Below are 22807 nucleotides of genomic sequence, written 5' to 3'. Positions count from 1 at the left end.
CTCTTAAAATCTACTCTCTTGGTAATTTTCAAGTATGCAATATATTTCTATTTACTATATTCACCATTGTGTAGTTAATTATCCTCTTATTATGGTATTTGGCAAAACTCAAAATTCCAGATAGGTCTGGATCTTTGGGTTTGGTAATGGTCCTAGGTACATATATTTTGTCTTTGAATAGCAGAGAATTGCTGTTTAGTATGGGCTCTAAATTATAAATTCAGAGACAAATTCATTTATGGCCATAGTCTTTCCATCACTCACAAAACTACACACAAATTTCTAGGTGTCAAACCAATGAAAGAATCATTTCAGAATTTATTTCAGATATCATATGCATATTAATTCCCAGTCTAAGGGAAAAGGAATTTGGAAGAAATGCATTCACATGCTGATTTTACTTGTATATTTTATTTTCTTCTTTAAATCCTGAGACTAACAATTATATTCATGAGTCAATAAAAAATGGACTGCAGCTAGAAGTGGTGATGCATACCTGTAATCCCACCAGCTTAGGAGCCTAAGGCAGGAGGATCTAAGTTTGACGGCAGCCTCAGCAACTTAGTGAGGACCTAAGCAACTTAGTGAGACCCTGTCTCAAAATAGAAAAATAACAAGAGTTAACAAGGGCTGGGGATGTAGCTCAGTGGTTAAGCACCCCTGGGTTCAATCCCTGGCAAGAAATCAAAACAAAACAAATAGGACTGTAGAGGAAAAATTTAAAAGCCAAAGAGACTATTTCCTATGAGTTTGAGACCTTGTTGTCCTGACCTGACTTTTACCTGAACAAAATGAAATTCACTATGTCAGATGCTAGCAATTTTAAAGGGGCCATTGCACTCCTGGATGGGCCTTTGTTCTTGGGTTAGTCTAGTACTGGTGCCTCTCATACACTATCAGGATAGCATTTGCCCAGGTATTCCTGTGTGCACAGCATATGTGGTACCTTGGTCAACAGCAGAAGCTGGGCACTGGGCTCCACTGAGCCTCTTGAGCTGGAATGAGAGTTATAGTTCCAATAGGCTAAGGTTGGGCTGATCACAGGGGAGAGGGTGAGTTCTAAGGGAGGGGTTAAAACATTAAGAAAGCATGGTATGATTTAGCAACTACCCATCATCCCTAGATTAGTATTACCTTCTTAGAGTCACACAAATCACATGATGACTATTCTGAGTTGAAATTTTTAGATTTATTGTAGCACTACTGTCAAGAATACATACTTAGCATAGTGTCACTATCAAGAATACACAAAAATACACGGCTAAAGCTAAGAATAAGATGTAAGGATTATTTTAGGGTTAGTCAAAAACTCATCTTCTGGGCCCAGAAGGATGAATGGGAAATGGAGTGAAGGAAGAAGACTGCAGATTTTGTTGGTAGGCAGTTACCACATGTTAGCATTTGGCAAGAAGGACAGGAATGGGGATTACATGACAAACTGAGTCACAAACTGAGAACAAGTCAGGATTGCATAAGCTGAAGCACTGCTTCCATCAGTGATTAGCTAAAAGACGGGCTGACCTGATAACTGTGTGGCTGGAATGTCAGGAGAGACAGACAGGAGAAAACAACTCTTCAAAATGTACTTGAAAGCAATAAGCAAGCTGCCCCAGGTGCCTCCATGCCCCCCGCCCTGCCCCCACCCCACCTCCCCAGACTTCTGCCCCCTTCCAGATATCTTCCAGACCTTCTGATGCTGCTTCCTCTTCTCTCCTCAGTTCAGGAGTCCCGACGCTCTCTGGAAGTGGAGCTGCCTGCATCCTGGCACATTTCTTCACTGTCACCTTCAAGCCCATATGCTGACAGGAACACTTGGCCAATACCTGATGGAGCATCCCTTAGAAGGTGTCCCAGTTTCTTCTCATAACATTCCACTGCCTGCTGCAGATTTCCCTCCAGTTTGTGATTTAACCCTCGGAGATGCCAAGAATTTGGCAGACTTTGTTGAAGTGGACTCTCGGTTGTGCTCTGTGAAGGATGTTTCATCTCTTCCTTCTCAGTTGATGTTTTGCTTAGGTGAAAACTCTCTAAGCCATTTTGGACAGCGGAAGTGTCTTCAGACTTACTCTGATACTTCTGAAGGCTGCAAGAGTGTGGTTGAAGTGGTTGCCTCTCGGCCTCAGGGATCTCTTTACCGAACACCTTCTGATAACATTTTTCTGCTTCCAGGAACTTGGTGAATTCAGAAGTTGCACCCAGAGGACCCAACCCATTCTCAAAAACTTTATCCATATGGTCTTTAGCCAATTTCCTTAGTTCTTCGATCTTCTCTCTATATTCACTGGCTTTCGGTTCTTCTATATTCTGCATCTGTATGGCCATTTCCTTGTAGCAGCACATAATATGGTAATAGAGATAGCTATTGTTTGGAGTGGATTCCAATGCCCTTAGAAACAGTTCAATAGCTTTGTCTAGGTTACCTTTCTTCTCGTAATAATAGGCTGCCTTTTGAAGGACATCTGTTTGGTAAGGGGCCTTCTCCAAAGCCTCCTCAACCAATTTATCCGCTTCGTCTTTTTCATTCATCTTCTGCAGGCTCAGGGCTAACAGAACTTTGAGATACTGGTTGTTGATATTCAGGTCAATGGCCTGCTTCAGAGCATTGACAGAGAAGTTCTTCTCTGGTTTCTTATCCAGACGGTACATTGCAATTGCCAGTCCAGTGGAGGATTCGGGGTTGTTGGGTTTCTCTTCCAGAGTCTTCTGAAAACACATCTTCGCTCTTTCGTTTCTTCCACACTGTAGTCGCGTCCATCCTTCCTCACAGTCAAGCTCAGGACACTCAATGCTGTAAGGATTTGAAAACTTGGCGCAGATGTCTTTCACCTTGTTCACATAGGTCCAAGCGTCTTCGGGTTGGTCCATGTGATAGTAGACCCAGGCGTAGTTTCCCCAGGTGACCAGACTTCTGATTTCTGTTTGCTCATCGTTCTTTTCCTGGATCGACTCTTCAGCTTTCTGCAGGTATTCCAGAGCTGCCTTGTTTTGACCATCCAGGTGTTTAATGTAGGCCAACAAATTGTACATTGTAGCTTTGGACTCAGCATTTAGAAATTCAATCTGATTACACACCCTGTCTTGTAGATAACATGAGGCACTTTCTTCCTTGAATAAGTTCCAGGTGAAATGGCATTTCAGCTGTGGAAGAATTTTCTCCAAGGAATTCTTGGGAATCTCACTGTGAAGAAAATGTACATGATCACTATGATGTGTACCTGCCAAACATTATGATAGTTAATTTTATATGTAAACCTCACTGGGCCACAAGATGCTTAGATATCTGATTGAAAATTTACAACCTTCCTGGGGATGTTAGTTTGGACCACACTGTGAGCTACAAAGCTCTAGGAAGACTTCACTCTGAGGCTGTCATTTCCAACTGTCTGTTTCCCATCCTTGAAATGCCCTTTAAAGAAGCAAGCTTTGCCTTAAGTGAACATCCTTCCCATCCTCCTACCTCCCATCCATTTGGGGATTTCTCTGCTCACATTTGCATACATACAATGCAGGAAGCATCATAGGCATTTAAGGAAGAGGAAACCTGGAGGTGCCTGCAGTTGTCCAATGGGTAACTAAAAGCAGAGGAAAAACTTGGCATCTCTGCTTTAATTTTGCTACTTTAAACTTTGGATTCAATTCCTTCTTAACTCTAGACACATTAATCATTTAAGGCCGGTGAGGCACGCCTGTAATCCAGCAGCTTCAGAGGCTGAGGCAGGAAGATCATGAGTTCAAAGCCAGCCTCACCAACTTAGTGAGACCCTGTCTCTAAATAAAATATAAAAAAAAGGCTGAGGATGTGGCTCAGTGGTTAAGTTCCTCTGGGTTCAATTCCCAGCACACACACACAAAATGTCTGTCAAAAAACTGGTAGTAGAAGGTTGACTAGTCATAAATTTACCTCATCTCTCTTGTCCCCCTTCAAGATTGAAGACACCAAGGTATGAGTAACTAAAATATTTTCAAGATTCCAGGAGCAACATGTATTGCAGGCAAAACAGCTCATGATAGGACTTCTCCCCTAAATGGGAGCCATTACAAACCAAGAGTGTCACCTTAAGCAGGAATCATCATCTCTTGTCAGGGAACAAATACCCCCTCAAGCAATGACAACTTTCCCTGCAGAACCAGACTCAAAATAATGATCATGCAGACCCCAGTTTAACCAAGACCGCTTGACGGTGCATACTTCAAGACCCACTTTTGTTCCTTCCCCTATACAAACCTGAAACTCTTGTCAATATCCCCAAAGATCAGCCTTGGGATACTAGTCTCCCCAGCTTCACTAAGTAGTCACACTGAATAAATAAATTACTTTCTTACTTCATCAACACTCATGTCTCTGGAAGTAGCTGGTGGTAGAACCTGGTCTATTGGGATGGCCCCAGAGTCAAGTCTCTGGCCTAGGTGGTGGGAACATAAGTTGTCTGTAATAATAAGGGTTCCTCCATCTGGAGGATACTCATAGCTGGCAGGTGCCAGGCATTTTCCCAATTGATTTTTCCCTTTTGGCAATTCTTTTTTAAAATTTATTGATACTACTTGATCTTGAACCCAGGGAGTACTCCACTTGTAAACTATACCCCAAGCCCTTTCTATTTTATTTTTTTTAATTTCATGTCTTAAAATTTTGAGACAGGGTATTACTGAATGGATGAGGCCTTGAACTTGCAACACCTCTGCCTCAGCCTCCTGAGTACCTGGGATATAGGCATGCACCCTCTTTGGCAATTTTTAGCACTGCTACAGAAAGGCAGCCCAATCTACCTCTGTCCCTACAGAGAACCTTGATGTGGACTTCAGGTCAACATAGTCCAGAGCATTACCTTCAGACCTCAAGTCAATGGCTCTAGACACGACAAAGCACAGTACCTTGCAAAGCCTCTTGTGTAGGCTGATTATCAAGATGCTGAGCAGGCCCTGGCCTTCTGGTTGACCCTACTCATGCAGACATAACTAACATCACTCTTGACCAAGAGCACAAAATATAGAAAGGGGTAACTTGAGCTACTTGGCACACATTCCATGCCCAGATATGACCATAAAGAGCATTCTTCTTTCCTTCTTCCTTGTCTGGTTCCTCCAGTAATCAATAGGATCTAAATAATCAATAGGATCCTCCCCCTCCCCAAGCGATCAACTTTCAATCCTACCAACATAGTGTTAGACCAGGATGCAAGAAAAGACCACTGACTCCAATTAAAATAAAATTAAAGCAAGCTTATTATTTCGACCGGCTGGGCTACCTCTCCCTCCCAAAACTGTGGGAACAAGACAGCCGCAGCAGCTTTCCTGCAGCCCAGCTTTATAGCCCAGAAAGTTACACAAAGGGGGGTTACAGATAACAGAACTCTGACAAGCATCACACTGATGGTAGTTTACACTTTTTGCTGGCCCCAACATCAGAATTTATGAGGGTCATTAGAGCCTCAGAGAAGGTCGTTATCTGGCCAGGGAAGGCCAAGATTTATGAGGCATCACTAAAGTTTCAGAGAGGGCTGCTATCTGGTCAGAGAGCCAGGCATGGGTGAGTTTAAGGCACGGGCAGGCATTCCAAGCAGGTTCAGAATTTGCAATAATTTATAGTAAAGCCGAAATTATCTTTTCATGGCTTTTTGGCAAGATGGCTCCCAATTTTAAGAAAAGATCAGGTTGGGTCTATCAATAGCTGTTAGGTAGGAAAAGTGGTTTTCTTTCTCTTTTTGTTCTCCCTGAGCCTCTACCAATGACACAACTCTAGCAGGTCTACATACATTTTAAAAAATCAGGTTTACCTGAGATTGCACTTATATTCCATAAAATGTACCTATTTTAAAGGTATGATTTGACAAAATGTTTATACCTTTGTAAACCATGTAGACTCCCTATAGACTATTTCTATCATTCCCCAGAGATCCTTTGTGTGCCTTCCTACTCCATCACAAGGCAGCCATTAGTCTGCTTTCCATCCCTGGAGATCAGACCAGCATGAAACGAGAGATTAAGTCATTATTGGTTTTGAGGTGAAATTACTTTCTGCTACTCACCAGCATTTACCACAGCAATCAAAACCTCTAAGCTATGGGCTTTGTTTTCACATAAGAAATGAAAAAACAAAAAACAATTCCCCATCTGTAAGACCTGTTTCTTCCATGTTCCACCTTGAACGGATCAATTTCAGGTCTACAGGAGTGGGGTTTGCAATACTGATTCCATCTTTCACAATACCTGTTGAAAATAAATGCTTCCTTTGAAAATCACAAGAAAAAAGGCTCTGCCTTAGTCATTTCAAACAACACAATGACAGGAAAGCCCATAAAGAGTAATACCCTTCCGTCTAGCAAAATTTCTGTCTCATTCGAGCTACCAGCTCCACCTGGTGAGCAGGTCTAGAAACTTAAAGAACCTTCGCATTTACACCAGAAAAAAAAAATCACAGAAAACAAACAAAAAACTGATAAAGGTCCAAACTAGTGAAGGCATGTCGAACCTATGAACAACAAGTTCCCTGCACAGTGAGAAGCTCAGCTTACAATTTGCATTCAAGAGCAAGAGTGGTTCTTTATTTCACTGACCTCATGACTGCAATCTGTTTCTCCACAGTTCTGACAAGCTGGAACCTGGTTGATTTGCTCTTCTGAAATCTTCCTGGTCTGCCTTGGAGCTATAAAACCGGGAGGTGAGGCTTGGGGAGTGCTCCAGCTGGGGCATCTCCCTGTTGCAGAGTAAATAGCTGTTATGAAACAGGAAGAGAAAACTGGAAAGTGAAACTGACCTAAAATAGTCAAGAGAAAGAAAAAGAAACTTAACACTAAGCACTGCTTTAACTCAGCTGGAGCACACTGTTCAAAGCCTTGAAACTGAAACTGTAGTGTGCAAGAATAGAAAGCAGTTTCAGGAGTCTGACCATCAATATGGGAACAGCCCAGGAAAGTGCATGTTTAATAAAGTTTCTGAGGGATTCTGATGTAGGGGTTTCTGGGACCGTATAATATGAAGGAAAATTCCAAACTATATTTTTAAAAAAATATGTATTAGTTTCATCCAGGAAATTTTCTCACGGGAGATAATTTGCTTGCAGATATCTGGGTTTAATTTCTGGGTTCATGTTGTTAGTTCTGGAATTTTCCAGGAGTCAAATCACTGAGCCTGACTTTCCATTTTACCCCTTACATGTATAGGAGGCCGAGCACTAGAGGGATCTCTGAGTAGTTTAGCTTACCCAGTTCTAAAATGTGTTATTGTTTAATCAACAGATAAATGATACATTTATATATTTATGCTTTGAGCTCTGAATAAGTGACATTGCCCTAAGAGATTCTTTCTAAAATTTTAAGGACATTTCCCAGGCATGATGTAAATATCCACCAAAAAACCCAGGAAGTAGATTTTTTACAGGTTTGAAGGAATTGTGGGTTAGGTAGAAGTAAGGCTTCTTCTGTCCTGAAGCTACACAAACACAGGCACTTGGTTAGCAAAAGTAGCCTGATAATGGGGTGGGGCAGGGCAAAAGGACAGTCAATGTAGGTAATGAATAATTGGGTCAGAAAATGGGGGCTGATTCAGGAAGAAATAAAAAGCTCATACCTCCAGCCTCCAAAGCATTTCCCCTCCTCCAGCCCTTCAATCTATTGCCAAGGCTACCTGCCTACAGGGGATTTTTTTCCTCCCAGCCTGTAATTCTAAGAGTTGTTAATGAATGTATCCTGGCCACTCTCTTCCTGCCTGTACCCCTGGGCTGCAGTTCCTGTCCTTGGATCACTCCACCTTTTAGCACCCCTTTTGGTCACTAGTCAGTACTCAGGATCCAGGAAGGGAAGGAGGAGGCACGAGAACAAAGGAAATCTGAAATAAAAGGGGCAGGGTACCCCCACCTCGTCCCTTCCTCAGACAACTATAGGGCCACTTGTCTGCGGAGAAGTCTCTCTCTGTTCTGTCCTTTAAATAAAATTTGTTTTCTGTGTTTGCCTTGGTGTTTCTTAGGTGTTCAATCTTCAGCATCAGGGAAACAGGACTCAGACTGATTCTCATCACCAGTATCAATAACAGTCTTGCATTTCAAAGTTAGAGATTGTTGTTGCGTCCCATGAAAGTAACCTGAACTTGGACCCGTCTGTGATATCCCGCTGGTTATTGGTGACGAGTCCTGTTTCCCCACATGTTGAAGTTTGAACATTAGAGAAGCATGCCGAGGCAAGCATATAAAGCAAGGTTTATTTAAAAAGGGGTAACATAGACTTCTCCTTTCCCGGGAAGGAGAAGGGGGCCATAGCTGGTATCCTGGTATCCCAAGAAGTGAGGTGTTCTGCCCTTTTTATAGGTCTTAGGCTTCCTTTGTTCTCCTGCCTTTTCCCTCTGATCTTTCTTCTTCCTGCATACGTGACTAGGCCCAGGAATGCTTGGTGAGATGGCCCAAAGGTGGGAAATGGGTGGGCTGAAGGTGGAAGGGCAGGATGGGGTAGCCAAGGACACATTAACAACCTTCTACCTCACTGTAGGGAGGGACAATCCCTGGGACAGGTTACCTTGGCAACAGGTTGGAGCAGGGGCAAGTTATCTTGATAAGGGTGGAGGAAGGGCTCTGAAGGAATGAACATTTCAATCCCTCAGAGTACAGTCTCCAACTTGTTGGACTCACTCAAAATTGGCCTTCTTGATCCGACCTAACTCAATTTACCTATCCACACTGACTGCCTGTCTAATTCTGGTTTCATAATCCTGAGTGGTTGCTTTACCTAACAAATTATTTTCCTCTTAATACTAAAATGACACATCTTTATAAAAGGTTTGAATACTATCTTTTGACCCAGGTAAGATGAGCCTTTGCTTTTGGCCTATGTTTTAGAAGACTTCATTTATCATATACACAATAAATATATGTCTTTAAAAGGACTTGGATCTATGATACTCCAAACTCAGTGCTTAATCCTGCAACAGTGGGATTGGCAATCCTAAACATCCAGTCCAAGAGGAACTTGTCTCTCTTTTGACTTCTTCCCTCAAATCAAAAGGAAATTGTATTTTGAACCCTTGTGCATTGTGAGAGTGCTGATTTTAGAGACAGATTCTACTTTGTTGTGCAAAAAGGATCTAAGCAACAGAAGTGATTAGATCAGAGAAAAAAAGCAAATTAACTAACCTTATCAAAGTCTTCCTTTTACCAGAGTACAGTAGATTTTTAACATAATGAAAAGTTACCATCTGGTACAGTAACACCAACCGTTCATTTTCTCACTTCTCTTTTTGTTACTGAAAACTTGGTCTTTGTCCCTGATGCCAATCCAATAATGAGGAGGCAGTTCTGAAAAAAAGAAAAAAGAAGTTTTATTACTTTGCTAGCAAAAGAGAAACACAGGGAACTCCTGTTCTAGAGGCTGTGAGTCTCATTGTCAGGGGAAATAGAGGGCTTTTGAAAAGGTGATTCCAAAGCTATATTCCATCTGTGCCCTGACATGGATCATAATTCACTTGTAGCCTTGAGAGACAGCCATTTCTTAGAACTTCTGGGGCCAGTCCTGAAGCCTGGATTCCTTCACTCCTTGTAGTGTGTGACCTCATGTACAGGTTCAGTGGCCCAGGATGGGAAGGTTAATCCTGTTTCCCAACCATAGTTAGCTAGGGGGAGAGGAAGAAGAGAAAGGAAAAAACAAAATGAAACAAACCAACAAATAAACATGTCAATTTTAAAATAAGCCACAGAGCAGTAAGGGTTATGCTCAAAGCATGAAGTGAGCCCTTCTTACACATTTACTCTATTATCCTGGAATAATATCCAGGAATTGAAGCCAGATTTAAAATTAGGTAGTCAGTGTAGTTAGGTAAATCGGGTCTAATATCATATCGAGTGAAATTTAAAATGGAGGCCATGCTGATAATGATTCCAGGAAGCGCAGGACAACTCATGGAATGTTAATGAAGTCCCAGAAAGGCCCTAGGCCAAAGTCCACCCCAAAGAAATGTTAATGGAACCCAGGAAACAGCCCCCAACAGATTTGGAGATAGCCCATCCCAAAGAAGTGATAATGAAGTCCTTCCTGCCCAGATTACTTGTTTGGCCCACCCGTGTCCCAACCCTTCCCCCTTACATTCCATCACCAAAACTATAAAAAGGGGAGACAACCGCACTTCAACGGATTCCACCTCTTGGGTCCCCTTCTTCCTCCGGGAGAAGTCTTTTCTGCTGTCCTTTAATAAACTTCTAATTTCTACTCTGACCTTGCCTCGGCATGCTCTCTGGTGTTATTCTTCAACATTGGGGAAGCAAGGACTCGTCACTGGTCAACAGTGGTAACAGAATTATCCTGACTGAAGAAATGTTCATGAATTAACACTGTATTTATGACAGTGCATATGACTAAATAATATTCTTTGGAGTTAAGAAATTCCATATTATTTTTTTCTCTATTAGTAGAAAACAAAGACTGTAATAAAATTTATTCTGACATAATAAGAAAATCTCTTTTCAAAAGAAGCCATAAAAAGGGAAGTGCACCCTTCATTCAAATTGCAACAAAAATATTTAAAATCACATGCATCAGTAAGAACTCTGCCTTCTTCATAACACTGACACAGCTTAGGCATTTTCTGAGTCCTTAGGCAGCCCAACCTACTGTTAAAACACAACACAAAGAAAAGACCACTGACTCCCATTTTAAATCAAATTAAAGTCGGGCTGGGACTGTCTCTCCTGAAATCCTTGGGTTAGAGGACAGTATTCCAGCTCTCTAGGAGGGCAGTTTTGTAGCACAAAAAGTTGCAAAAGGGGGGGTGTCTTGAGAACTTACAGATAACAGGATTTTGACAAGCATAATACCAAGGCAGGTAATAGGTCAATGGTCTAAATGGTTCAACACTTAGGGAGTAAATTTAGATCCCAACATCAGAATTTATGAGGCGTCATTAGGGTTTCAGAGAGGGTTGTTATCTGGTCAGGGAAAGCCAGGGATGGGTGAGTTCAAGGCATGGGTGAATTCAAGGCATGGGCAGGCATTTCAAGCAAGTTTAAAACATCAAAATACGTCCAGGCCAAATAGAAATCCTAATATTTTACAGAAAACAGAAATGAATCCTTTACAACTTTTGACAAGATGGCTCCTGATCTTAAGAGAGAATTAGGCTGGGTTTATCACCTACTTCTATCCACATTGAAGAGGTTACGAAGCATAGGATATAAAATGATCTAGTGTTAGGTGTAAGGGTAAAAGAAATTGAAGTTAAAGTGTAAAAGACCGGGCATTGTAAAGTTTCTAAGCTGCAAGGCCTGAGTTAAAAAGTAAAGGACCAGGTATTGTTAAGTTCCTATGCTACACGCAAAACCTGAAATTCCTGTAGCTGTTAGGACAATACCCGGAACTGCCCAGTAAATATTCCCCCTGACCATCTGGTTGTTTAATAACCTAGGACCCTGTATGGCTTGGCAAGTAGGCATCGCAGGACCTAAACCAATCAGTTTGAATGTGTACCCCGCTTTAGAACTGACCTATTACTCCCGCCCAACCTGTTCCCGCCAATGAATGTACTAATCCTGTTTAAGAGTTGTTGTTTGATTTTCCCGCGGTGTATGATGATTTGTTAAAGGAGATTGTGATGTATGTAAAGTCCCCGCCCTCCCCAAAAAGTGTACTTAAGCACTGTTCAACCCCTGCTCGGGGCTCTGGGCTGCTCTCCCTTCTTGAGTGAGCACGGAGCCCCAGCGCGCTGGATTGGATCCTCAATAAACCCCTTTTGCTTTTGCATGAGCTGGTCTCTTGGTGGTCTCTTCCTCCGACGTTCGCCGGACCCTTACATTGGCACTTCCTGACTCCACCAATATTGATGTATAGAAAAGAAAGTGAACATTGGGGTATAAGTACAATTCCAAACACTTGAAATTGCTCAGGAAAAAGTCGTGGTAAGTTGGAGAAGCCAACACATTGCCTGTCTAGGAAGGCAAAATGAAGTTTCAAAATGGGATAAGGATGGTTTTGCTCAACAAGTCACCAGATAGGCATGAATCTTCCTCATCTTGGTAATGTTTTTTAAAAAAAAATGCTAGTGAAGTTTGAAAAATAACCTTTCTTTTTAAGTCTGGTGCTCCATACCCAAACCAAGTTATAGCAGAAAGGAGACAAAGCTAACTTCAAAAGAGCCTCATGATGCCAGATACAAAGCAATGACTTCTCAGCAATGAAACCAGTATGTTGCAGAGATATCTGCACTCCTGTGGTCATTGTACTATTATTCACAATTGCCAAGTGATGGAATCAATGTAAGGGTCCATCAATGGATGCATGGATTAGGATAATGTCACACACACACACACACACACACACACAATGGAATACTATTCAGCCCTTTTATCTTTTCTTTTTTCTTTCAGGTGTATATTTGTGTGTTCCTAATTATATCATTATCACCAACTTTGAGCATCTTTTTTACACTGGTAACAAAGCCAAAAGTGGATAAATTTAAACCCAGTGTTAGGTCAGTGGAGGTGGCTGAGGAACAAAGCACCAAGTAACCCAAGAGCCAAAGAAACATCAATCAGACACTGACGGAACCGCCTGTCAATCAGCAGGGTCTCCTGGCCAATCCTGGATCTTAGCCAGCTCGCCTGACAAACTCCAGTAGGATAAGGGACTCTAAAAACCCCTTTTCCTGTCCCAAGCCCTCCCTTCCTGCCCTAAGTCCAATAAAAATTCCAGTCCCATAGGGACCCTGCATTTCTTATCAGACCTAACCTGCTGGTTTGAGGGCTCCGACTGAGAGGCACAGAAACAAACAAAAAGCCTCATTCAGCAGCATTTTAAAATCTGCCTCTTTATGGTTGCCGCTGCCTGACCTTACACCCAGATTAAGCAATGACTGTTTTAATGTTTTGTCTTATTAGGAAGTGACCTAGGTAGTCACTGAATAGACATTGTTTCATTTAGTTGACTCAGACTAAGGGTATAGCTCTTCAAGAGACTCGGGAAACTTAAGCAGGCATGCTCTACAACATAATTAAAGATTAATATAACATTTTTAACTCCTTTCAGCATGGTCATTTGATTTTCTCAATTTTAATTAAAAATATCTCAACTTTTGTGACTCTGAACACCTAACAACAACAACAAAAAAAAAAAACACATTGTGTGTCTGTATATTGTACAATATTTAATGTGCATAAATCTGACCAGGGCTGAGTGTTGTAGATCAGTGGCAGAACATGCCATTAGCTTATGTTGAGACCCCAGGGTTATTCCAGCAACCTCCACCCCCATAGAAATGTCTACTTGGAGAATACTAATATTTATTTACCAAATCTACTAAAATCATGTAAATTGTAGAAACAGTTCATCAATTTGTGATCACCCTAGTTTAGCTTGGTATGACATAGATGCTATACAAACACCTATATTAATATAAATGCTGCCAAAACATACCAAACATATACCTATACTATATGCATAAGAATACAAATGAAAATAAAGATCTTGTTGTTTTTGCTTTAAAATTGTAGTCATTAGGGCTGGGGATGTAGTTCAGGGGTAGAGCATTTGCTTAGCATGAATGAGATCTGGGTTTTACTCCCCAGTCCCACAAAAAAACAATTTAATCACTAGATAGGTACAAAGTTTGGTAACTTACAAAGATGGCAGAGATCCAACAGAGAAAAACAGAGGCCTCAGAAACAGCCTGAAAAACAGCTCTTAATCAATCTAAATTGATTATAGGGCTCTTTGAAAAAAATCCTCTTAGAATATCTCCTTATTGGGTTTTGTATGAAACATTTTTAAAAAAAGAAAATTTTATCATTTGCAATAATATGAATGAAACTAGAGGACATTATGGGAGATGAAATAAGCCAGGCACAGAAACAAACAAAAAACATAGTGTCACATGATCTTACTTATATGTTGATAAAAAAGTTGAACTCATAGAGGCAGAATAGAGTGGCGGTTACCAGAAGCTGGTGGTGTAAGAGTTGGGGAGATGTTAGCCACAGGAAACAAAATTTCTGTAAGCTAGGAAGAATTATTTCAAAAGATCTATTGTACAACATGGTGACTATCCTTAGTAACAACATGCAGTACTCTTGAATATCACTGACCATAGATTTTAAGTGTTCTCACCTCAAAATGTAAGTATGTGAGGTAACGCATATGTTAATTAGCATGACTTAGTCATTTCAAAATGTATACATATTTCAAAACATTATGTCATATATGATAAATATGTACAGTGTTATTTGTCAATCAAAGAATTGAATATTAATTAATTAAACATTCATATTATTCTTAAACTTATATAACATACTTTTTTTAATTCACATACATTTGAACTTATATTTACAAGTCACATTTTTTTCCGCATTTGAATTTTTCCTGTGTGTTCATTTGCAGGTGAATGATTTCTAGGGATGGGCATATAAATACAAAATCAGACAGGACTATATTTTTATACCCATACTCAGAAAACAGAATATAGAATGTATCCAATTTACTGGTTGGTTGCAAGAATAATAAAAGGCTAGCAATAAGGAAGACACTATATAATATTTTTTAAAGCAGCAATAATAAATAGAAGGTGACAAAAGAAAGTTTTCTTATTTTATACACTTGAAACGAGCAATCATTTCTTCAACACAGCTGTGTTGAAGTATAATTCACACACCATAGAATTCATTCATTTAAAATATACAATTCTACAATTCTAGAAGATTTTTCATTATCCCCAAATGAAACCCTGTACCCTTTAGCTATCATCCTAAATCTTCCCCACACCCAGCCTTAGGCACCTACTAATCTATTTTTGCCAACTTTAGACAAACAAAATCATATAATACTTTGTGTGTCTGACTTCTTTCACTAAAAATAAGGATTTTAAGGTTCATGTATGCTTTATTAGCATGTATCAGTAAGTATTTAACTTGTTTTAGTTGCCCCCAAAATTTGATTGTATGGATATACCACATTTAAGATAGCCATATGCTAGTTGATGGGTTCAATTTTTTGACTGTCATGAATATTCATGTTCAATACAAGTTTCCTCTAGGAAACTTTCACTTCTCCTAGGTGTGTATCTGGGAATGGATTTGGTGAACAACCTGAGGATTGCAATGGTTTTCCAAAGAGGTGGCACATTTTACATTAATAATGCTTATTCTTTTTTTTAGTATTTAATTTTTAGTTGTAGTTGGACATAATACCTTTATTTTATTTATTTATTTTTTTACTCTACCCTTTCCCCCATTTACCCTCTCAGGGTCCTGTTTCAGCAAGGGCTTGGGGATGTGACATGCAATAAGAAGATTACACATGCCTGATAAACTTTCCTTAGCACACACAGGTTTTAATGGTCTTCTGTCTTGCCTTTCATCAAGAACACGCCTGGTTTTCTTCCCTGGGGACCAGACAAAATAATCAGTTACTTAGGTAAAATGAGCTGAAACTTCCCCTTGTCTGATGGAGTGAGTTTATCATTGTGCCTCTATGGCTTGCACTTTCCACTAGAGAGCTTTTGAAAAGGAAGAGAAACTTTTGGGCTTCATGTCTCTTTCTATTATTTACATAATAAGGAAAACTCCAACACATATTTGGATTGCCTCCAGGACTAAACAGAATTAGTGACACTTCCTCATCTCTCATAATAGAGGTTGGAAGAGAGAATATGACAAAAAGCACAAGATTGAACAGAGAAACGGACAGCACCCCACACCCTGTCAATGTGGAGGGCAGGGTGTTTGTGTGCACATGTGTGCATGTGGTAGGTGATGGGTATAAATAGAAGCCCTCGTCTCCTAAGGCTGTTCTATTTGTGATTATGATATCAGACTAGTGTAGCTTATTTGGGGCCAGTTCATACTCAGCACAATATTTTACTTATCAGAAGTTAAGTATAAAAAGACATAAGATACAACCAAATTTCAGATAAACCAGAACACTAATCTCAAATTTATTTGTTAATAAAACCTATGACTTTTTTTCAGAAATTTTAACTGTGTACACTGATGATCTCAAATATATATATTTTCAACACATGAACTATTGTTCCAGTAGTTGAAATTTTTAATTTAAAAAAATGTTGAATTTTACATACCGTTTTAATTGTTTAATCACAAATTCTAATAGAAACTTAAATTTATGAAGATTTTCAGAGTTAAAAGAAGTGTTTATATCACCTAATATGCAATATTTCTTAAAGGAAAAAAAAAAATCCCACCATTCATTGTCAATGTTAATTCCTTAAGACTTTCCACTAGGCCTTTAGTCACTAAGTTATTCTTCTATTCAGCTGCTCTCCTATCATCTCAAACCTGAGTTCAGCAAGGCATTTTTGAAGAAAGCAATTACAAAGAAATTTTCCTAACAGTGGTTTCAATAGTAAATATTTCTTTCAGTGATTACAATCTACAAAGAGAAACCAGCACTCCCTTCTCTCTCTTTTGCTTATCCTGTGTGAGACATTTGCTTTTCCACAGAGGTCTTAAAGAACTGTATATTTCAGTTTCTAAATGACACATTTGGTACAGAATTCCTTTTTCTTATTTACATGCTGTATTACAATTTTAGGGAGGGCAGATGGGAGGCAGAATCTTCCCACGGGCATCCTGAAAGTCTTGAACTGTGGCTGCTTGATGGTCTCCTAGACAGGCCCCTTCTGGATTTGACTTGGTCTTTACTCTCACTTTTTTTCAAACAACATTTCTACCATGGTTAACAGGAAAATGGAATTCATGCTGCATGGACACTTGACATTGAGTATTGCCTAGGGAACAAGAGGAAGAAGGCAGAGAGAGTCGGGGGCAGGGGAGAGGGAGAGGGAGAGAGACACGGAGAGAATGAATATGGAGTTGAGCTGTGGATGGCACAGCAGAGTTCTCCCATAACTCCAATCCAGGTCTATGGCCAGTGTCTTAGTCCATGCTGTGCCACACCAGTCATTTAACTATTTTGAATAACAATGTGGTGGAGGGCTTTCAGCCCTGTGCCAGCTGAAGCTCTATGGGCACCGAGTCCCTGTATCTCATTCTCTGTCTGAAGGGATGAAGCTTTGAGTCCATCTCCCTCCCAGAGTCTTCATCTGCTCTTTGCATTTCTCCATTCAACTCCTGAAGCAATGCCAAGATCTGCAAAGCTTCGGAATCGGCTTCATTTTTTAGAAAAGTCATTATTGGACAATCTTTTGCAGTTTGATTTTGATCTTTTCTTTCTCCTTTGATTCCTCGTTTATTTTCAGACCCTCTAGGTAATGGTGGATGGCCTTTTCCTTGCATTTCCTTTGATACAATTGGAAATTGCCGTACCTCAGGTGGAGCAATTGTCTACCCACAGGAGTAAGCTCCTTCCTGAATTCTTTTTGGAAGTAGTGGTCTGCTTCTTCATATTGACCTGCTATTGCATAGAGAGCAGCAATATAGCTACAGATATGCTGGAAATTTTCATTTTTCTCAACTTTCTTTAAGTGATCCACCCCTTGTCTTACTAGTTTCTGTAACTCCTCTCTTCCCCAGACATTTTCATTCTGTCTTCTGTTCCCTGTTTCAAGGACTTTTGACCTATAGCAGCACCCAATGTAGAAATGCAAGTAGGCATTGTCTTGCGTGTGTTTTAAGGCCCTTTTTAGCAGTTCTATAGACTTATCTAGGTCAGGTTTTTTTCTATAAAACTTCGCTGCAGTGCACAATACATCCATTGCATCTGGAGCTTCCTTTAAGGCTTCTTCAACTAAGCTCTCTCCTTCATCCTTTTCATTCACCTCTTGAAGTTTTAGAGCCAAGAGGACTTTAACATACTGATTGTGTGGATTCAGCTCCATGGTTTTCTTCAGGGTCTCAATGGAGTTCTGAGATGGTGGCCTGTTATCCAAACGGTAGCTCGCAATGGCCCATCCAAAGGTGGCTTCTGGGCTCTTTGGGTTCTTTTCCAAAGCCTTCTGGAAACACATCTTTGCTCCTTCATTTTGATTTTTTGTGCACTTTAACCGAGCCCATCCTTCCTCACACTCAAGCTCAGGACTCTCAATTCTGTAGGGGCTGGAAAACTTTGCACAGATGTGTTTCACCTTGTTCACGTAGCTCTCAGCCAGTTCGAATTGGCCCATGTGATAGTAGACCCAGGCATAGTTTCCCCAGGTGACCAGACTTCTGATCTCTGCTTGGTCTTGATACTTTTCCTGGATTGACTCTTCAGCTTTCCCCAAGAATTCCAGGGCTGCTGCATGTTGGCCTCTGTGATGCTTTATGTAGGCCGATAGGTTGTACATTGTGGCTTTAAATTCATTGTTCTGAAACTCGCACTTGTTGAACACTCTGTTCTCGAACTCATCCAAGGACTCTTCTCCCTCCATCAAGTTCCAGGTGAAATGGCATTTTAATTGCTGTAGGCTGTTTGCCAAAGATTCCATAGTGCTCTCACTGTTGGGAAAAAAAAAAGAAAGAAAGATGGACACTTTGAGACACAGTATAGAATCATCTGTCAAGAAGTGGGATCATAGCAAATAAAATGTCTTCCTCTATTTTAACATAAATTTAAGAAGAACAAAATTTCCTTCCAATGTTTCAGCATATGTGTTAATTTCTACATGAGGAAGCAGGAGTTTGGTGACAATGGACAGCAGAATTACAGAGATGGACATGGGTCAGTTTGAGTTGAGGCTAGTTTTCCCAGAAGAAAGCCAAGTTAGGTAATTCTGACAGGGCTGCAAAATCTTTGGAAACTGATTTCAGCAAAGGACTAAAATTTTATTTAGATAGTTTTAAAAGAAATCATAAGACTATTTAATTGCTTTTTGTTTGTTCTTCATCTTTACCTAGTATTTTGGAAATCTTAGTTTCATAGTTTTCTATTCTTTCTGGGACCCTGTTTTGCAGTGCTGATTTAAATTTCTTAGATTTTTTTTTTTTTTTGTACCAGGGATTGAACTCAGGGAAACTCTAGGCCACATCCCCAGCCTTATTTTGTATTTTACTTAGAGACAGTGTCTCACTGAGTTGCTTAGTGCCTCACTATTGCTGAGGCTGGCTTTGTACTTGCAATTCTCCTATCTGAGCCTCCTGAGCCGCTGGGATTACAGGCATGCACCATTGGGCCCAGAAAATTTCTTAGATATTGTTCTAAAATTTGCTTCTATTTTATCTTCTATATTCTTAATTCCTTAGTTCTTATTAATTTGCCTTAGGAAAAAAAACCTTATTACTTTCCTCTAATCATTTCAGCTTTTAGTACATCCTTAATAAAGTTTCTATCCAAACTTTTTGAGCTTTTGTCAAATTAGTTTTGTTTTGTTATTTTATTTTGATAGTTTATGCTCTCATTATTTTGCTGTTGAATCTTCTATTTTAACCATTTAAATTATTTGCAATTATTCTTAATATTTTCTCATTTCCTCTGCTTTTATAGCATTCTATCTCTTAATATTATTGTTATATATGTTAGCAATATCTTTTGGAATAAAGTATAATCCTCCCCCCTTCTACTTTTTAGACTGGTGGTTTCTAAGCTTAACATGTCTCACAGAGCTGATCTATTAATAATTTGCATCTCCTGTTTTAGTTTTCTTTTGGAATCTTATTTTTCTCACTTGGGGTTTCCTCTTAGAATAGGAATAAGGAGTGTGGCTATGGGGGTCACTGAGTGCCTGATTGAAACACACACCCTAGAACCTCAGTTCAACTTACTAAATCATTATCTGTGGGGAGTTGAGTGCAGGAATCTGCCTCTAACAATTTCTTGAGGTTAATTATTACATATGCACAAGTTTGAATGTTGTAGGGACAGACCAGGCAAGGCACCGAAGATAGCAGGAAACAGTTTTATCTGGCTGCAGCCAGGTTCAGAGGGCACAGCTTTTGCTGTAATAAATCAATCCCCTGAACCCCAAGTTCAGGGAGTTTTATACCCAGCATGTAAGGGGAGGGGCGCAGAAGTTCACATAAAAGCAGCTTTTTCTTTCACTGTTCTGGGCAAGTTAACCCTTCAAGGACAGCACCTGAGAAGGGGAGAGCTATTTTTCCCCTTCCTTTCCTCCCCCTGCCAGCTGTTACCATGGAGCCCAGTTGGGTAACTTATCTTAAAAATGTAGACATCTCTGTGAAGCCTAGCTCAAGGCCAGAGGCCTTTTTTGCACATTTCTACAAACTACTATACTGGATACATTTGTGAAAAACTAGTAAGGGGGTGCCCAGCACCTGGAGTGCTGACTTCTTCCCGGCCAGTGACCAAGTAAGATAGGGCAACACGAAAATAGAAAGTTTATCTGCATTGAACTCTTTTGTAGAGACTCTTTTGCTGACAGTCCTAAAATCAGCCATGGTGGAGATTTCTGGAGAAGCCCAGTTAAGACTTTTCTATGGAGAAAGGTGGTGCCACCTTTTGAGAACTACTGTCTAAGAGCACAGTGGCAAAACCCAGGGGGAAGAGCCCATAACTAAAAAATCAAGTACAGTGAAAAGAGGAACTGATAGTTATGTATAGTTATTAAAAGATTCTAAGGTCAGTCCATGATAAAATCCTAAAAAATAAGAATAAAGTTCATACAGATTCTGGGTGACCATAGAAACAAATCTATAAACATCTTAATCTCCCCCCCCCCCGTTTTTTCTTATCAAGCAGATACATAGACTAGCAGAGAAGTGCCATTTCAAAGACAGAGATTGGAAGCCTGACAGAAGAAGTCAGTGCATCTTCTAGGAACCAAGCACTGGATTCCAGAACTCTCCTCCACCCTACTCTCAAACTGGAGAAACAGAAGCTTCCCTTCCTTCCCAATGAGTTAACACTTTCTCTTCACGACAATCTCATGTTTCTAGGCTAGGAGAGGATTTTAGAGGTGAGGACTCTTTTCTCCACTCATCCCATCTTCAATTCATACTCTAATCCATCATTTGCGTAGGGCACAGGAGGAGTAAAATATTTCTGTTTAGTTACCAGCCCTGTACAAATGTGAGATGAATGGGGCCATTAAAAGAACTTTCACTTCAGCAGGAAGTGAGGTTGGTCTTCTGAATACATCTTCATCAATATCTACTGAAAAGAAATCTTTTGTTAAATAATATTTTTATTATAAGCCCTCAACTTAATCCTTTCCAATAGAAACAAAAGAGGGATAATTTGTAAGAGCAAATCCCCCAGACCCATCTTCATGACATGAAGACTCCAGCCCAATTAAACATCTCTGCCTGCTTCTGTCTGACCTCAGCTCTCAGCTCCTGCAGATCTTAGGAAACCGGACTTTGTGCCGCTTTATGAGTAATCCGACAAGTGCTGATAAAGCAGATTAACAGCTACAGATAAAACAGATTAACGGCTACAGAGATCGAGGTGTAGGCGTAGGAACCGTTCAAGAAAACAGAACTGGTTTTGCTTGGGAGAAAGGCTGCTTAGGATTTGCATTCAAATGTGATCACACAGTTACAGTGTGAATAGAGAGGGGCGAAACTTTACCTGGTGGTTGCCGTGCAGTTTTCCATTGTGCTGAAGGGCTGCAAGTTCAGGCTGCTGTGCGCTTCAGAAACTTCCCTCCTCTGCCTCCGATAGACGCTGGAGAGACTCTTATATAACAGCAAGCCGGCAGTTACTCTTCCTGTTTCTCTGCGGTTGACTTTACAAAAGAGAAATTGAAACTGGAAAGTGAAATCAGGACTCTTTGCAGAGAAATGATCTTGAGTAATAAACAAGCTTTCCGGAACCAGATTTGTTACAGTGAGTCAGAATGATCAGTTCTAGATCTAAGGCATCCTGGGAGCCCACTGTGGAGAAGAATACATTTACAGAGTACCGGTCCCCATCATTACCATGTAAATCCACCCTCATGCTTATGACCCACAGGCCACTGTAAGGAGCAGTTGCCAGCCACAGGGCAGGGCTTTTTAGTCTGTTTCGTTCACTGCCACTGTGAAACACCAGTCCCTGCATTAATATATGCACGGTGCATGGTATGGCAGACATTCAAAAAGTAGTTGTTAAATGAGTGAATATATGATTCAAAGCATGGGCTCTGATGTCAGTCTATCTGCATGTGAAATCAGTCTCCGTTTATATGCTATGAAATTTGGGGGAATTATTGAATGTCTCTGCCTAAGTTTCTTTGATTGCAATTTGGGAACAATACTGCTACCAACTCATAATGGTGAGATGACAATTAAAAGAGTGTTTACGTGAAATTTAGAATAGTGCCTGGCACCTAATAACTAAATGCTAGCTTTTATTGTAATTATTAACTAAAATCACTAATCAAAGAGATAAATGGAGTCTCTCTCTCTCTCTCTCTCTCTCTCTCTCTCTCTCTCTCTCTCTCTCTGCTTTTTGATCATTTGAGCCACTTCCCTCTGCCACACTCTTCTTCCATGATGTTTTGCCTCACCTTGAGCCCCGAGGAATGGAGCAAGCCACCTATGGATCTGAGAACTCTGAAACCACGAGCCCCCCATAGAAACTTTTCTTCTCCTAAAAATGTTCTGGTTGGGTCCTTTAGTCACAGCTGGAAAAAGCTGACTAAAACAACTCTAAATCACAAAAGGATTATAGTTTACATAAAGTATTCTTGTCCTGCTTGGACAAAAGTAATAACACCAGATGCCTTTGGCACGGAGAAAAGGTGATACATACTTCCCAGCAAAACTGAGTCAGAAAGGTGGTTTACTCAATCTTAGAGAAAGTCACTTGTCTTGATTTTCTGCTTAGGTCAGGGTAGAAACAGAAACTATGCTTCTTAAAGTCTTCTACCCTTTCATTAGGATCCACAGCTGTACCTATCCCAGTTGCAAACTCTTAACTTTTAAGCCTCACTCATAAATGACAAGTTCTAGTTCTGTTTACAAAATCTAGTATTTGTTTATAAAAACGAATAGGTATAGAAGAAAGCTGAA

The 22807-nt window shown here is 40.3% G+C and overlaps 2 protein-coding genes across 2 annotated transcripts; both read right to left on the bottom strand.

The window, feature by feature from the left end:
• Window positions 1-1648: 1648 nt before the first annotated feature.
• On the bottom strand, window positions 1649-6785 carry Ifit3 (interferon induced protein with tetratricopeptide repeats 3). The gene is made up of 2 exons (XM_046450267.2): window positions 6555-6785; window positions 1649-3178 (listed from the first exon to the last, which is right to left on the bottom strand). The coding sequence occupies exons 1-2, from the start codon at window positions 6557-6559 to the stop codon at window positions 1720-1722; spliced, it is 1464 nt and encodes a 487-aa protein (XP_046306223.1). The 5' UTR covers window positions 6560-6785; the 3' UTR covers window positions 1649-1719.
• Window positions 6786-14527: 7742 nt separating this feature from the next.
• Window positions 14528-21540, bottom strand: Ifit2 (interferon induced protein with tetratricopeptide repeats 2). The gene is given in 3 exon segments (XM_046450369.1): window positions 14528-17110; window positions 17113-18355; window positions 21384-21540. Coding segments are annotated over 3 exon segments (1461 nt in total). The 5' UTR covers window positions 21410-21540; the 3' UTR covers window positions 14528-16918.
• Window positions 21541-22807: the final 1267 nt, after the last annotated feature.

Source organism: Marmota monax, unplaced genomic scaffold (genome assembly GCF_021218885.2).
Source record: "Marmota monax isolate L192 unplaced genomic scaffold, Marmota_monax_Labrador192_F-V1.1 WCK01_AAM20220418_F8-fsc00004, whole genome shotgun sequence".
Classification (NCBI taxonomy): Eukaryota; Metazoa; Chordata; class Mammalia; order Rodentia; family Sciuridae; genus Marmota; species Marmota monax.
The sequence above is the reverse complement of the archived record's forward strand: the minus strand, read 5'-3'. Positions and strand labels throughout refer to the sequence as shown.